At 43.2% G+C, this 16,407-nt stretch overlaps 1 protein-coding gene across 3 annotated transcripts in view; it reads right to left on the bottom strand.

Annotated features, from left to right (window-relative positions):
- The window catches only part of PANK1 (pantothenate kinase 1), a 44,413-nt gene that overhangs the window by 15,840 nt on the left and 12,166 nt on the right, over positions 1–16,407 (bottom strand). For all 3 annotated transcript variants that reach the window (XM_058188252.1, XM_058188253.1, XM_058188254.1), the window contains exon 2: positions 5,995–6,347. In XM_058188252.1, coding sequence (XP_058044235.1) covers positions 5,995–6,347 — 353 coding nt within the window. The remainder of the gene's footprint in view (positions 1–5,994; positions 6,348–16,407) is intronic.

The raw sequence follows: 16,407 nt of genomic DNA on the forward strand, positions 1-16,407 counted from the left end.
GTCAATGGAGAAGCCAGGTTCACTTACTAACTGCAGGGATGCACTTAACATGAGGCGTAAAAGGAGGGGGGGGGCAAAATTCATTTAACGAATGTCTCACTTAACAACAGAAATTTTGGGCTCGACTGTGGTCATAAATCGAGGACGACCTGTAGCACTTACAGGCATAATACAAAACGACGGCGTAATTGAATCATCAAAAGATTTTTTTTTAAAAAAAACTCTGTACGTGGCTTCAGTTACACATCTCTCTTATTACCATGCCTGCTGTTGAGGGCTCTATCCGTTACCGGTAATGAATTATGGACAATTTGAAATGCATGGCTACAGCTTTCGTAGATGATTAATAAAGGCTAAAAAAAAGTGTTGATAGATTTAAGCGATTCCATTTCAAACAAGGCTGAATGTGAATGCCTGAAGCATGAAACCCAGCCAGGCGGGGAGGAAGTGTGTGCGCTTGTGTTACCTATTCCTCGTGCTACACCCCCAACCCGAAAGATATACTGTATACATGTCTCACCTTACCTGCCTTGCCTCACCTTATGCTTCAAGCCAAACAGCCAGTATGAGAAACACACTGAATACTGTGTAAGCTGTTAGCATACTCCACGAAAGGCACACAACCGTTGAGTACTGTAACTTCCAATCTCGATTGCAGAAAATATGACTTCAGTAACAGAGTTGTTAATGCCTGGAATGCACTACCAGACTCTGTGGTCTCTTCCCAAAATCCCCAAAGCTTTAACCTTACCCCATTCCTAAGAGGTCTGTAAGGTGCGTGCATAAGAACACCAGCGTGCCTACCGTCCCTGTCCTAATGTTCCCTTTAAATGTATTCATTTTATGTATTCAATTCATGCTTATACTTACATATTTTTATTTGTGATCTTATTCAGAGGGAGTCCGCGGACATTATGGGCATTACGGAGACCTGGTTGGGCACAGAGGGGGGTGTACCCCTGGTTGAACTGTGCCCTCCGGGTTTCCATGCATTCCATCAGCCGAGGGCCCAAGGTAGGGGTGGGGGGGTGGCGGTTGTGATTAAAGAGAGTCTGGAGCTGAGGGAGTCCACTGTTCCTCAGATAGCTGGTTGTGAATCCCTCCTTGTGAAGTGGGGCCATCGGAATCAGATGGGGCTGTTGATCACGTACCTGGCTCCTTGCTGCGTGACTACAGCCCTACCTGAGCTACTAGAGGTGCTTGCTGGCGTGGCGGTTGAGATTCCCAGACTTTTGGTCTTGGGAGATTTCAACTTGCCATCGGCCGGTTTGTCGTCGACGGTGGTTCAGGAGTTCCAGGCCTCCATGACGGCCTTGGACCTGGTTGAAGTAACTGATGGCCCTACACACATTGGGGGAGGCGCACTAGACTTGATTTTTATCTCTGGTCAGTAGGTTAATGATCTGGATTTAGGAGATATAGTGACGGAATCGGTGTCATGGTCAGATCATTTTCTCCTTCGCCTAGACTTTCAGACCGCCGCTCACCACCGCAGGGAGACGAAGCCAATACGTTGGTTCCGTCCCAGGCGCCTGATGGACCCGGAGAGGTTCCTGACGGAGCTTGGGCCGTTTCCTGAGGACCTTGCCCACGGCACGACTGAAGAACTGGTTGCGGCCTGGGAACGGGCCGCGGCTGGGGCTTTGGACCGTGTCGTGCCTTTGCGGCGTCGTGCCTCTGACCCGGCGTAGATCTCAATTGGCTCCCTGGTTTTCCGAGGAGCTGAGAGAGATGAAACGCCGGAGAAGACGCCTAGAGAGCTCTTGGAGGTCCAGCCGTTCCGAAGCTGATCGGACACTAGTGAGGTCTTTTACTAAGACCTACCTAGTGGCATTGAGGGAGGCGAAACGTTCTTACGTTTCCACCCTCATTGCATCGGCAGATAACCGCCCGGCCGCCTTGTTTCGGGTGACCCGTTCCCTCCTTCATCAGGAGGGACGGGATGACCCTTTACAGGGACGAGCTGAGGAGTTTAACGGTTATCTATACGATAAAATTGTTCAGCTTCGGGATAGTTTGGATCAAGATTGTGATGATCCGACCGAGATGACTGAGACACGTCTTGCTGAGGTTATTTGGGATGAGTTTGATTCTGTGGCTCCCGAGGACATGGACAGGTTGCTGGGGAGGTTACATGCAACTAGATGTTTACTGGACCCGTGTCCTTCCTGGCTAGTGCTGGCTGCTCAGGAAGTGACACGAGGCTGGCTCCAGGGGATTATAAATGCTTCTTTGGTGGAAGGGGTTTTCCCCGCCGCCTTGAAAGAGGCGGTGGTGAGACCTCTCCTTAAGAAGCCTTCCCTGGACCCAGCTATTTTGGGGAATTACCGTCCAGTCTCCAACCTTCGCTTTGTGGCGAAGGTTGTAGAGAGTGTGGTTGCATGGCAGCTTCCCCGGCACCTGGATGAAGCTGTCTATCTAACCCGTTCCAGTCCGGCTTCCGACCCGGTTATAGCACGGAGACGGCTTTGGTCGCGTTGGTGGATGACCTCTGGAGGGCCAGGGACAGGGGTTGCTCCTCTGCCCTGGTCCTATTAGATCTCTCAGCGGCTTTTGATACCATCGACCATGGTATCCTGCTGCGCCGGTTGGAGGGATTGGGAGTGGGAGGCGCCATGTATTGGTGGTTCTCCTCCTATCTCTCTGACCGGTCGCAGACGGTGTTGACAGGGGGGCAGAGGTCGTCCGCGAGGCGCCTCACTTGTGGGGTGCCTCAGGGGTCGATTCTCTCGCCTACCCTGTTCAACATCTATATGAAGCCGCTGGGCGAGGTCATCAGTGGTTTCGGGGTGAGTTATCATCTGTACGCTGATGATACTCAGCTGTACTTTTCCACCCCGGACCACCCCAATGAAGCGATCGAAGTGCTGTCCCGGTGCCTGGAAGCCGTACGGGTCTGGATGGGGAGAAACAGACTCAGGCTCAATCCCTCCAAGACGGAGTGGTGGTGGATGCCGGCACCCCGGTACAGTCAGCTGCAGCCGCAGCTGACTGTTGGGGGCGAGTTAGTGGCCCCAAAGGAGGTGGTTCGCAACTTGGGTGTCCTCCTGGATGGACGGCTGTCCTTTGATGAACATCTGGCGGCCGTCTCCAGGAGGGCTTTCTACCAAGTTCGCTTGGTCCGCCAGTTGCGTCCCTTCCTTGACCGGGATGCCTTATGCACAGTCACTCACGCTCTGGTCACGTCTCGGTTGGATTACTGCAATGCTCTCTACATGGGGCTGCCCTTGAGGTGCACCCAGAGGCTACAGTTAGTCCAGAATGCGGCTGCGCGAGTAGTAACGGGAGCCGCTCGCGGCTCCCATGTAACATCACTGCTGCGTAGTCTGGACTGGCTTCCTGTGGTCTTTCGGGTGTGCTTCAAGATTCTGGTTACCACCTTTAAAGCGCTCCATGGCTTAGGACCCGGGTACTTACGAGACCGCCTGCTGTTACCCTATGCCTCCCACCGACCCGTACGCTCTCACAGAGAAGGTCTCCTCAGGGTGCCGTCCGCCAAACAGTGTCGGCTGGCAGCCCCCAGGAGTACGGCCTTCTCTGTTGGAGCATCGACGCTCTGGAATGAACTTCCCCCTGGCCTACGTCAAGTGCCTGATCTTCGGACCTTCCATCGTGAGCTAAAATCATATTTATTTATTCAAGCGGGACTGGCATAATGGTTTTAATAGTTTTAATTTTAAACTGGGGTTTTTATTGGGTTTTTAAAAATCTTTTATAATTTTAAATTTAAACTTTTAATTATCACCCTTTTGTAATTTGCTAGGTTTTAATTGTTGGTTTTAATTGTATATGTATTGTGTTTTATCTTTGGCTGTACACCGCCCTGAGTCCTTCGGGAGAAGGGCGGTATAAAAATTTAATAAATAATAATAATAAAATAAAAATAATAATATATTATTTAATATGTATTTGACAAAATAAATAAAATAAATAAATAAATAAATAACTTTTCACTCCCTGTTTCAAGGAATCTCACTGACAATAATGAAAAGGCAGAATGAGAAAAGGAAGCTACTGGCCAGAGTTGAAGAATGTCACGATGCAGGACTCAGCAGCACTGTTTGGAGAACCAGAGACTTCTCACTGACAACTTAGCTTTGAACGGTTCACTTAGTGACCGTTCAAAGCTACGTCACTGAAAAGAGTGACATATGACCTTTTTTTCACACTTGCGACCATTGCAGCATCCCCAGGGTCACATGATCAAAATTCAGATGCGTGGTGACTGACTCGTATTTAGGACGGTTGCAGTGTCCCGGAGTCACGTGATCCACTTTTGCGACCTTCTGACAAGTAAAGTCAATGGAGAAGCCAGATTCACTTAATAACCGTGTTACCAATTTAAGAACTGCAGTGATTCACTTAACAACTGTGGCGAGGAAAGTCGTAAAATAGGGCAAAAATCACTTAAGAAATTTCTCACTTAGCAATGTAAATTTTGGGCTCAATTGTGGTTGTAAGTTGAGGACTACCAGTATAAGAAATACCCAAATACAGGTAGTCCTCGACTTATGAAACAATTGAGCCCATTTCTATTGTTAAGTGAAACATTTGTTAAAGCATTTGCCCCATTTTATGACCTTTCTTGCCACAGTTATTGAGTGAATCACTGCAGCTGGTAAGTTATTACTTGGTTGTTAAGTGAATCTGGTTTCCTCATTCACTTTGCTTGTCAGAAGGCCGCAAAAGGGGATCACATGACTTTGGGAACATTGCATTTGTCGTAAATATGAACCAGTTGCCAAGCATCTGGACTTTGATCATATGATCATGGAGGATGCTGGAAAGGTCGTAACTGTGAAAAACGGTCATAAGTCACATTTTTCAGAGCCATTGTAACTTTGAACAGTCACTAAATGAACTGTTGTAAGTCGAGGACTACCTATACCAGTGGTCACCAACTGGTGGTGTCTGTGAGAAAATTTTGGTGGTCCGCAGAAAAATCTTTGCATTTTTGCTTTTTTTATATTGCACTAAGTCAGGGATCCTCAAACTATGGCCCCTGGGCCAGATACGGCCTGCCAAAGATAGTCCTCGACTAACAATAGTTCATTTAGTGACCGTTCAAAGTTACAACAGCACTGAAAAAAAGTGACTTATGACCATTTTTCACGTTACAACTTTTGTAGCATCCCCATGGTCACGTGATCAAAATTCAGATGCTTGGGAACTGGTTCATACTTATGACTGTTGTTGCGTCCCAAGGTCATGTGATCATATTTGCAACTTTTTGACAAAGTCAATGGGGAAGCCAGATTCGTTTAACTACTGGATTACAAACTTATCACCTGTGGTGATTCACTTAAGAACCGTGGCATGAAAGGTTGTAAAATGGGGTAAAACTCACTTAACAAATATCTCACTTAGCAAGAGAAATTTTGGGCTCCATCGTGGTGGTAAGACCAGGGCTATCTGTATAGACATGATAAATCATTTAACACAGGTTAATAAGACTCAAGTTTCTGGAAAAAAACCATAGCACCTAACCAAAAGTAAAAGAAATAATAATAAAAAACCTCCATTGTTAAAATGTAGCTCAGGCTTCTAAGCTCACCCAAGTGACTTCTGAATCACCAAGCAGGAAACATATGACAGGTTTCCCAATTTTGCTTTAAGGGATGCAAACAAAGAGGTTTAGCCTGCTATAAAACAGCACTTTTGCAAGATCGGTAGCTGTAGAGTTTAGCGGGACAAAGTTTACCACAATTCCAATGCAAATAATAATTTTAAAAAAGTCTCAGCATAGCACAAATGCTGACATGACAAAAATAGCACCCTTCTGCCCCACTGCCATCTGGGCCACATATATACCTACTTACAATGCCAAATGCTACAGAATGCAGTAAAATGTTCCTCTTAAGGAATGCGTTTAAGCTAAAAAGTGGGTTTGATGTGATTAAAAAATAAAGAGGACTTCCCTGAATTTGATCTGGCAGTTTTACCACAGGCAGTAGGAACGCTCCTGAACTAAGACTAGAATGTAAATTCACCTACCATTCGGAAATCTTCCTCAAACTTGTAGGCTCCGCCTCCAGTGGCACAAAGCGTGGTATGCAAGCTGGAAAAGTTTTTTTCGCTGCCCATCTGTATGAACCTGTGCATAGCACAGCTTGGGAAACGGATGAAATGGAGATTCCCTTTACGTCCGCACATAGTCAAGTTTTTCAGTTCCAGGTGGACATCTCGGATCCCTGTTTTACCGTAGGCTGTGTTGGAAGTCAGATACTTCCTGATGCTTTTGAGGTTTTCCACTTCTTCCTGCTCTTCTTCAGCTGTAATGTCTTTTGGTTCAAAGTATACCAGTTTAACAAGGGTCCCACCAATGTCCATGCCAAACCATGGGAATGCTAGAGGAAGGAAGGAAATAAAGGTTACTGCAGGAATGCTTTAAAGCAGGGGTCTCCAACCTTGGCAACTTTAAACCTGGTGAACTTCAACTCCCAGAATCCCCCAGCCAGCAAAGCTGGCTGGGGAAATCTGGGAGTTGAAGTCCACCAGGCTTAAAGTTGCCAAGGTTGAAGACCCCTTCTTTAAACAATACCCAGTTTCCCCCAAAATAAGACATCCCCCCGATAATAAGCCCAAGCAGGCTTTTGAGTGCATGGCAATAAGGCCAAGCGTTTATTTCAGGGTTCAAAAAAATATAAGACTAGGTCTTATTTTCAGGGAAACATAGTATTTTTAGATATTAAATGTAATAGTTAGAAGGCCTTTATTATACCGCCAAATTATTGCCAAAATATGTAGATACTTAGATTGCCTAGACCAGCAGCCTCCAAGCTTTTGGGCACCAGGGATTGGTTCCATGGAGAGAGGTTTTTCCGTGGACTGGAGGAGGTGGAGCTTCATGTGCCGCCTGTATCCTGTGATTGGGACTTTGCTTTTTTGCGTGGATGGGCTTCTGGCATGCTGCAGACCGGTCCCAGTCCATGGACCAGGATTTGGGGACCCCTGGCCTAGACCAAACTTCCCCAACCAAGTATTCTCTAGATCAGGGGTCCCCAACCCCTAGGCTGCAGCCCGTTCAGAACTGGGCCATTGGGGTGTGTGCGCACATAACCATCACCTCTCCTCTCCCACCACCATTGCCCCCACTGGTCCGCCAAGCCAGAAAGGTTGGAGACCGTTACTCTAGAATCTAGATAACGATGGGCTTCCAAAGGACTGGAAATTACGGAATTTCAAATGCATATCTGGAAAGCCTATTCCATCTTTTAACAGCAACAACAGTGTTATCAGCCAAGTCAAATATTAACTGTGCATATTGAATCAGCCTATGACATGCATATTTAGTACAGAGACTCATTTAATTCTTTATAAAGTAATTCAGAGTACCCTATTTTATCTCCTTTGGATGCCTGCCTGAATGGTTTTTTTTTGTCTTTTTATATTACTGTGACAACTTGCTTTTTGCCACCATGTTTTCAGCAACAATATCAACAAAGTTCAGAATTCCCTTTTCTAAACTTTGATTAAAGGCTCATTCCCAGAGACTCCTTGAAAAAGGAATCTCTCCTTTTATTATATTAAAATATAATGCAATGACAATCAACAGCCAAAATACAAATTAAAATTAGATTTACTGTTTGAAAAAACAAGTGACCATGAGCAATACAATAACTTCTTTTTGGTAATAAAATAATTGTTTGAATGTTGAAATTAACAAGAACAAAAACCTAATGGAATTTGGCCATAGAGAAGATTCTTGCTTGATGCTACAGGCAAGAAAGCATCTAGATATGTCTATTTTGGAATATAGCCCATTCTTTATTCAACTTTTAAAGATGCCAGGGCTCAAGGAGTACCACATTTGTTCAATTAAATCTACCGTATATACTCGAGTATAAGCCGAGTTTTTCAGCACGTTTTTTGTGCTGAAAAACGTCCCCTCGGCTTATACTCGAGTATATACGGCTTATACTCGAGTTTTTTTTTTCTTCTTTTTTTCACATTATACCAGATGGCGCAAACTTGGCGGGCTTTTGCATTAGCGCGGGGAAGCCCTGCCGGTGCAGTGAGAGGGCGGGGCGGGGGAGCCGCCAGCCTTCTTGGCTGAGGGAGGGAGGGTTTCCCCGACCGGTAGCTGCCTCATTTCCCACCCTCGGCTTATACTCGAGTCCCCAGTTTACCCCAGTTTTTTGGGGTAAAATTGGGGACCTCGGCTTATACTCGGATCGGCTTATATTCGAGTATATACGGTACTTTTGTTTAAATGATTGATGCAAATATAAAATAACATATTTATCACAAGGCTTATTTCTAACTTTCTACAAATATTGACACAGCAACAATATAACCATTATTCTGTTTTGTTTTTGTTAAATTACTGAAATATGATTAAAAATGAAAAAGAAAGGAAAGGAGCAAGACAGCCACACTTTTTGTAATCTCTTTCCTAGTCTCTGTCCATTAGGAAACAACAGTCCCAAAATAGTCTCTGTTCTTCTATTTTTGGCACCCCCAATACAACTGTTGAAGGGGGAGGCAGCAATGGCTCCACGTTCAATCACATGGAAATATCTGCCTCTTATCAAAATATTTTTGCATTAGTATTGTATATTCCACTTACATAATAACTATATAATTAATGCCAAAGTACAGTAACTTAAAGTCAGTGCTATATCTAGGAGGCCAAAAACCATCAATCTATGATCACATATCCCATAGGTAAAGGTAAAGGTTTACCTCGCACATACATGCTAGTCGTTGCCGACTCTAGGGGGCGGTGCTCATCTCCGTTTCAAATCTGAAGAGCCAGCGCTGTCCGAAGACGTCTCCGTGGTCATGTGGCCAGCATGACTCAACGCCAAAGGCGCACGGAAAGCTGTTACCTTCCCACCAAAGGTGGTCCCTATTTTTTCTACTATATAAAACTCCAATCGCAATTTTATGTGCATTCACTAGGAGTCATACAGCACTGAATACAAGGCAGTTTATTTTATATATTCCTATGATTGCCCAGTTGAAACGGTTCTGATTCCCACTAATATCTAAGCCACATGCAGCAGAATGACACATTGCAGCCACACTAGTATGCAGTTGTTACATAAATGGGGAAAATGTAGGGTTTCCAATGACACCATGCTCCCAATGCCAGCTGAAATAGGAGAATGGGTATAAGGTAGCACTTAAATCAGAATTGAGTAAAAAAGCAGCAAGTATCCTAGGGCAACAAATTAGTCTTAATCTTCTCTTATGGGCAAAAGTCCAAAGTTTGTGAATAATTTCAAGGCATCCAGTTTTCCCATTTTTTGCACCAAAAATAAAAATAAAAACATTTTCCAACTCTTTTTTTTTAATGACTGTGTTTCATGTTTAATGTTGTACAGTTTTTTTGTTGCCACCGTTCGCTGTCAGGAGTCACTTCTGGTGAGATGGGCAGACATATAAATTTGATTAAATAAATAAAAACTTGCACCTTTGGTTTTAAATTCCCATTTAGGGAAAGTATATATACAGTATGATCACCCAAGAATTTGTTTTTTATCACGGCAACCTGGTCTACCCAATTATGGGACGGAAAATACTGCTTCCACTTTTGCCTTTCAGCCCCAATCCAGGAGCCTTCTCAGGAAGTTGCTTTCGTGGCAAACCATTTTTGTGTTAAATTTATATTTACTGACAAAGAAATAAAGGGGTTCAACTCTCAGGAGGGTATGAATAGCTGACGAGAACTAAATAGCTTGAAATAGATCTACTAATCGCCCTTTATTCCTTTGTCAGTAAATATAAATTTAACATAAAAATTCAGTCACTAAGTTGTGTCCGACTCTTCGCAAATCCATGGACCATAGCACACCAGCCCAGTGGTTGGATTCAATTTTTTTTACTATGGGTTCTGTGGGCATGGCATGGCTTGGTGGCAGTGGTGGGTTTCAACATTTTTTACTATCAGTTCTGTGGGTGTGACTTGGTGGGCGTGGCATGGCTTGGTGGGTGTGGCTTGGTGGGCATGGCAGGGGAACGATACTGTAAAATCTCCATTCCCTCCCCACTCCAGAGGAAGGTTACTGCAAAATCCCCATTTTCTCCCAATCAGCTGGGACTCAGGAGGCAAAGAATAGATGGGGGCGAGGCCAGTCAGAAGTGGTATTTATCGGTTCTCCGAACTATGCAAAATTTCCGCTACCGGTTCTCCAGAACTGGTCAGAACCTGCTGAATATGACCTCTGCACCAGCCCCCACCCCGCCTGTCTTCAATAATCTGCCCAAAATCATATGCACTATGTCAATGACACCTCATCCTTTATCATCCTCTTCTCCTTTAGCCTCCAATCTTACCCAACATCAGGATCTTTTCTAACAAGTCCTCTCTTCTCATTTGATGGCCAAAGTATTTGAGCTTCAGCTTCAGTATCTGCCCTTCCAGAGGACAGTCAAGGTTCATTTCCTTTAGGATTGACTGATTTAATCCCCTGAATGGACAGGGTTGAAGTCTAGCCTACTTTGAACCAAAAGTTGTATCCCCTTCAGACTACAGACAGTTGCAGATTTCAGCAGAAGGCTTCTCACCCTTTGCCACACAAAACCATAGTTTTGCCACACAAAACCATATACCCTCTTATCAACTGGATTTTGTCAACAAGAGGTAGCAAAAGGTGAACGAAATGAGGTTTTCTATATCGATGAAACATTAAAATATGTTTTCATATAAAAACTAAGGCCTAGCTTCATGTCACAATACTACAACCATTGAATTTGCGTAATTTTGCAAAGTCCAGATTATTGATAAGTGTACATGCTGGTCAATCTGGAAGAATTTATACTTGGCCCAAATTTTTATCGTTAAGAGTTTCAATATGGCATAGTTGCAGTAACAAATATAGCTGGGAAAGGATCATTCTTGCTAATTTGGCAGGCCAAAAACTATATATATAAAAGCGAAAACCACTCACACCATAATCACGAAATCTCCAGAACCGTAAAACCTACAAACTTGAAATTTGCTACGTATGTTCCTCTTGGCTTCTAGGTGCTCACTAAGAAAGGATTTTTCGAAATGACCATCAGAGCATTAGTATTTCCTATATTATAATTTACACGCTCTGATGCTAAGGAGTTCTACTTCCTCTCCCCACCTGAAAAGAAATCTGTTCCAAATGCAAAACACAATGCAAAAACACAAGCAAGGCTGAGGGAGAGAAGGGGGTAGGATAGGGGAGGCTTCTGTGGAGCAAGCCTGAGGGAGAGAAGGGGATAGGATAGGGTTCTGTGGGGCAAGGCTGAGGGAGAGAAGGGGAGAGGAGAGGCCGATCGTAACTACTCATTAATTTTCAAGCTCTAAGTGTCGATTTATCAAGCCTGATCACATAGTTTCATAGCGAAGCACGGCTATCCAGCTAGTCTTCTAGATTTTATAGATATATATAGATTTTATAGAACATTAACTTTTCTCTGTACTGTTGATGCTTCCATAATTAGCTTGATACAATATATGCTAAAATCTACCTAACTGGAAATTAACAGATCCCCCCACCCCGCCCAGGCCACCTCAGGTGCCCCCGACATGAGTGACATCATTAAGTGATACGGTCATGATCACAAATTAGTTATATGACTGCGGAAAGCTTTGCTCAGAAATACAAATTTGTTACCAAGCACATGAAATGAGATCACATGACCATAGTGTATGGGGGGGCAGATGGAACTTTGAGGGTGGGTTGGAAGTACTCTTTTTTAGTCCATTGTAACTGGTTGTTAAGCAAGGACTACCTACATTACGGAAGACTGATGAGACAAAGAAACATTAGTCTGTGTTCATGGTACTTTTGGAAGAGAACTATAAGTCAAGCAAAATAGGGCAATAATAAGAAACATTTTAGCTCTGTTTGAGATTGAGAGTGTCTACAACATTCTCAATAGATGAGTATGTAAACCGTTACGTACAAAAATCAAAAAATTCTGTTTAATAAATACGCCCAGTCACAGAAATCAATTTCTAGATGACCACCTGGTAAGAATTATTCACCTTAGTAGTGCATAATGTGCTCTGATTATGTAGCTTCTCTATCTTTTTTTCCTAAATGACTCAGCAGAAGATACTCGTTATTTTTATATTTAAAAAATTCATGCAGGATGGATGTGGGGCCCCGAGATATTCTTGTAAATAAGAATGATGCGAGAATGTGAGGGGTTAATGGTATTAATAGCAAAAAAAAAATCATTTAAACAAAGCCAATTTTCCATCATTGCAACTTTGCCTCTTGATCCAACACTTTTGTTTTTTAATCTTACAGGTTCCGTGGCCTAAAAATTTCAAAATCCCTGTTCTAGAAGATAATGTTCTGTACTCTTTTCTTTTTCGAGTCAATATAATCTTTTTATGTAATTAGGCACAGTGGTGCTTCAAAGTTTGTGAAGCCTTTTGAATTTTCAGTATTTTGTCATAATAAGACCTAAAACTTTATCTGTTCTCCATACAAATGAACAAATAGAATGTGTGTGTTTTTTTACTTGTTTGTTTCATTATTATTATTATTATTATTATTATTATTATTATTTATTCAATTTTTATACCGCCCTTCTCCCGAAGGACTCAGGGCGGTGTACAGCCAAGATAAAAGCAAAACAATACAAAAATATACAATTTAAAATACAAATTAAAAAACTTATTATAAAGGTGGCCATATAAAACTAAAAAACCCATTAAAATTAGTAATAAATTTAAAACCAATAAAATTTAGGCCAGCCCCGCGCGAATAAATAGATGTGTTTTCAATTCGCGGCGGAAGGTCCGAAGGTCAGGTATTTGGCGTAAACCTGGGGGAAGTTCGTTCCAGAGGGTGGGAGCCCCCCACAGAGAAAGATCTTCCCCTGGGGGCCGCCAGCCGACATTGCTTGGTAGACGGCACCCTGAGAAGTCCCTCTCTGTGAGAGCGCACGGGTCGGTGGGAGGCATAAGGTAACAGCAGGCGGTCCCGTAAGTACCCAGGCCCTAAGCCATGGAGCGCTTTAAAGGTTGTAACCAAAACCTTAAAGTGCACCCGAAAGGCCACATTGAGTGCTCTACCTAGTTTTAGGATGTATGTGAAGAACATCACATTTTAGCTCACATTTACACAAAAATACTGAAAATTCAAAAGGCTTCACAAAAGCACCACTATAAACTAGGGAGCTTGGCAAGCGACATGGAAGCTGCCTACAGATACCATTTCACCTAAGGAACTACCGTATATACTCGAGTATAAGCCGACCCGAATATAAGCCGAGGTACCTAATTTTACCACAAAAAACTGGGAAAAACTATTGACTCGAGTATAAGCCTAGGGTGGGAAATGAGGCAGCTACTGGTCAATGTAAAAAATAAAGATAGAGCCAAGTAAAATAACATGAATATTTATTTGAACGAAAATTGCAAAACGTCTACTCTGCAATTGTGCTGGGAAAGCCCAGGGTTGCCCGAGCATGAAAAAGCAAGAGAAGATAGTAAAGCAATAACCCAGTTCTCAAACCGCTTGTTCCAGCCTAAAGTATAGGGTCAACTAGAAGAGCGATCCGGAGAGAGAGCTCTGAGGACTGGGGCAGGGAAAGGCCGCTGAGGAAGGAGGATTCCCAGCTCTAAACAAAGGGAAATCCCGGCAGACCCCACGGGAAGGAAGGGGACAGGCTGACTCACCGAGCATCTGGCTGAAGAGCAGCTGCTCCAGGTCGCCCAGCACGGTGACTACTAGCTCGAGCGGTTTGACTTGGCGTAAGGCCCCAGCGGATGCGGCTGGGCTTGCCCAGGTTGGAAAACAGCAGCGCCAGCGGCGGTTTGTTGCTGGTGGCGGGGCCAACTTAGCCTGAAAGAGTGAGTGCTCGGACCGGGAGAGGTTCTTGGACATGGCGGGCGCCTGCTTGCCGCCTTTGAGGCTACGGCTCGTGAGCTGCATCTTCTTCTCGCTGTCGGTCAGGAAAGACAGGTTGGTGAGGACTTCTGCTTGCGCAGGTTCGAGGCCACCGGCAAGCGAGCCTCACGCTGTCCGACTTGAAGACCTTCAGCTCAGCCGTCTTGGCGCCACCCGGCGGGGCCTTTGGGGTTGGCGCGCTTCTGCATCATGGCCTTGCTCCCTCGGACGCCGCCTTCTTGAAAGCCTCCTGGCGTGGTGGTTGCCTCCGCCGCCGCTGCTACCGAGCATCTTCTTCCGCCTGCATGAGGAAACCATTTAAAAGCCCAGCTTCTGAAGCACGGAGGAGAAGAAAGAAAGCCCTGGCGGTGCAGTGAGAGGCGGGCGAAGAACATCACATTTTAGCTCACATTTACACAAAATACTGAAAATTCAAAGGCTTCACAAACTTTGAAGCACCACTATAAACTAGGGAGTTTGGCAAGCGACATGGAAGCTGCCTACAGATACCACCTCACCTAAGGAACTATATTAGAAATGTTCACAGAATAAATGGAGCATTTAAATAACGTTCCCTGCGCAATCATGGAAAAACGAGGTTTTAATTTGTAATTGGGAGAACACGCATTATGCTATAGGAAGAAATGTGTGTTTTTTTACTTGTTTGTTTCATTGAGTGCTCTACCTAGTTTTAGGATGTATGTGAAGAACATCACATTTTAGCTCACATTTACACAAAAAAACTGAAAATACAAAAGGCTTCACAAACTTTGAAGCACCACTATAAACTAGGGAGTTTGGCAAGCGACATGGAAGCTGCCTACAGATACCACCTCACCTAAGGAACTATATTAGAAATGTTCACAGAATAAATGGAGCATTTAAATAACGTTCCTCGCAATCATGGAAAAACGAGGTTTTAATTTGTAATTGGGAGAACACGCATTATGCTATAGGAAGAAATGTGTGTTTTTTTACTTGTTTGTTTCATTGAGTGCTCTACCTAGTTTTAGGATGTATGTGAAGAACATCACATTTTAGCTCACATTTACACAAAAATACTGAAAATACAAAAGGCTTCACAAACTTTGAAGCACCACTATAAACTAGGGAGTTTGGCAAGCGACATGGAAGCTGCCTACAGATACCACCTCACCTAAGGAACTATATTAGAAATGTTCACAGAATAAATGGAGCATTTAAATAACGTTCCCTGCGCAATCATGGAAAAACGAGGTTTTAATTTGTAATTGGGAGAACACGCATTATGCTATAGGAAGAAATGTGTGTTTTTTTACTTGTTTGTTTCATTGAGTGCTCTACCTAGTTTTAGGATGTATGTGAAGAACATCACATTTTAGCTCACATTTACACAAAAATACTGAAAATACAAAAGGCTTCACAAAGCACCAATATAAACTAGGGAGTTTGGCAAGCGACATGGAAGCTGCCTACAGATACCACCTCACCTAAGGAACTATATTAGAAATGTTCACGGAATAAATGGAGCATTTAAATAACGTTCCCTGCGCAATCATGGAAAAACGAGGTTTTAATTTGTAATTGGGAGAACACGCATTATGCTATAGGAAGAAATGTGTGTTTTTTTACTTGTTTGTTTCATTGAGTGCTCTACCTAGTTTTAGGATGTATGTGAAGAACATCACATTTTAGCTCACATTTACACAAAAATACTGAAAATACAAAAGGCTTCACAAACTTTGAAGCACCACTATAAACAAGGGAGTTTGGCAAGCGACATGGAAGCTGCCTACAGATACCACCTCACCTAAGGAACTATATTAGAAATGTTCACAGAATAAATGGAGCATTTAAATAACGTTCCTCGCAATCATGGAAAAACGAGGTTTTAATTTGTAATTGGGAGAACACGCATTATGCTATAGGAAGAAATGTGTGTTTTTTTACTGGTTTGTTTCATTGAGTGCTCTACCTAGTTTTAGGATGTATGTGAAGAACATCACATTTTAGCTCACATTTACACAAAAATACTGAAAATACAAAAGGCTTCACAAACTTTGAAGCACCACTATAAACTAGGGAGTTTGGCAAGCGACATGGAAGCTGCCTACAGATACCACCTCACCTAAGGAACTATATTAGAAATGGTCACAGAATAAATGGAGCATTTAAATAACGTTCCTCGCAATCATGGAAAAACGAGGTTTTAATTTGTAATTGGGAGAACACGCATTATGCTATAGGAAGAAATGTGTGTTTTTTTACTTGTTTGTTTCATTGAGTGCTCTACCTAGTTTTAGGATGTATGTGAAGAACATCACATTTTAGCTCACATTTACACAAAAATACTGAAAATACAAAAGGCTTCACAAACTTTGAAGCACCACTATAAACTAGGGAGTTTGGCAAGCGACATGGAAGCTGCCTACAGATACCACCTCACCTAAGGAACTATATTAGAAATGTTCACAGAATAAATGGAGCATTTAAATAACGTTCCCTGCGCAATCATGGAAAAACGAGGTTTTAATTTGTAATTGGGAGAACACGCATTATGCTATAGGAAGAAATGTGTGTTTTTTTACTTGTTTGTTTCATT

Source organism: Ahaetulla prasina, chromosome 6 (assembly GCF_028640845.1).
Source record: "Ahaetulla prasina isolate Xishuangbanna chromosome 6, ASM2864084v1, whole genome shotgun sequence".
Lineage (NCBI taxonomy): Eukaryota > Metazoa > Chordata > Lepidosauria > Squamata > Colubridae > Ahaetulla > Ahaetulla prasina.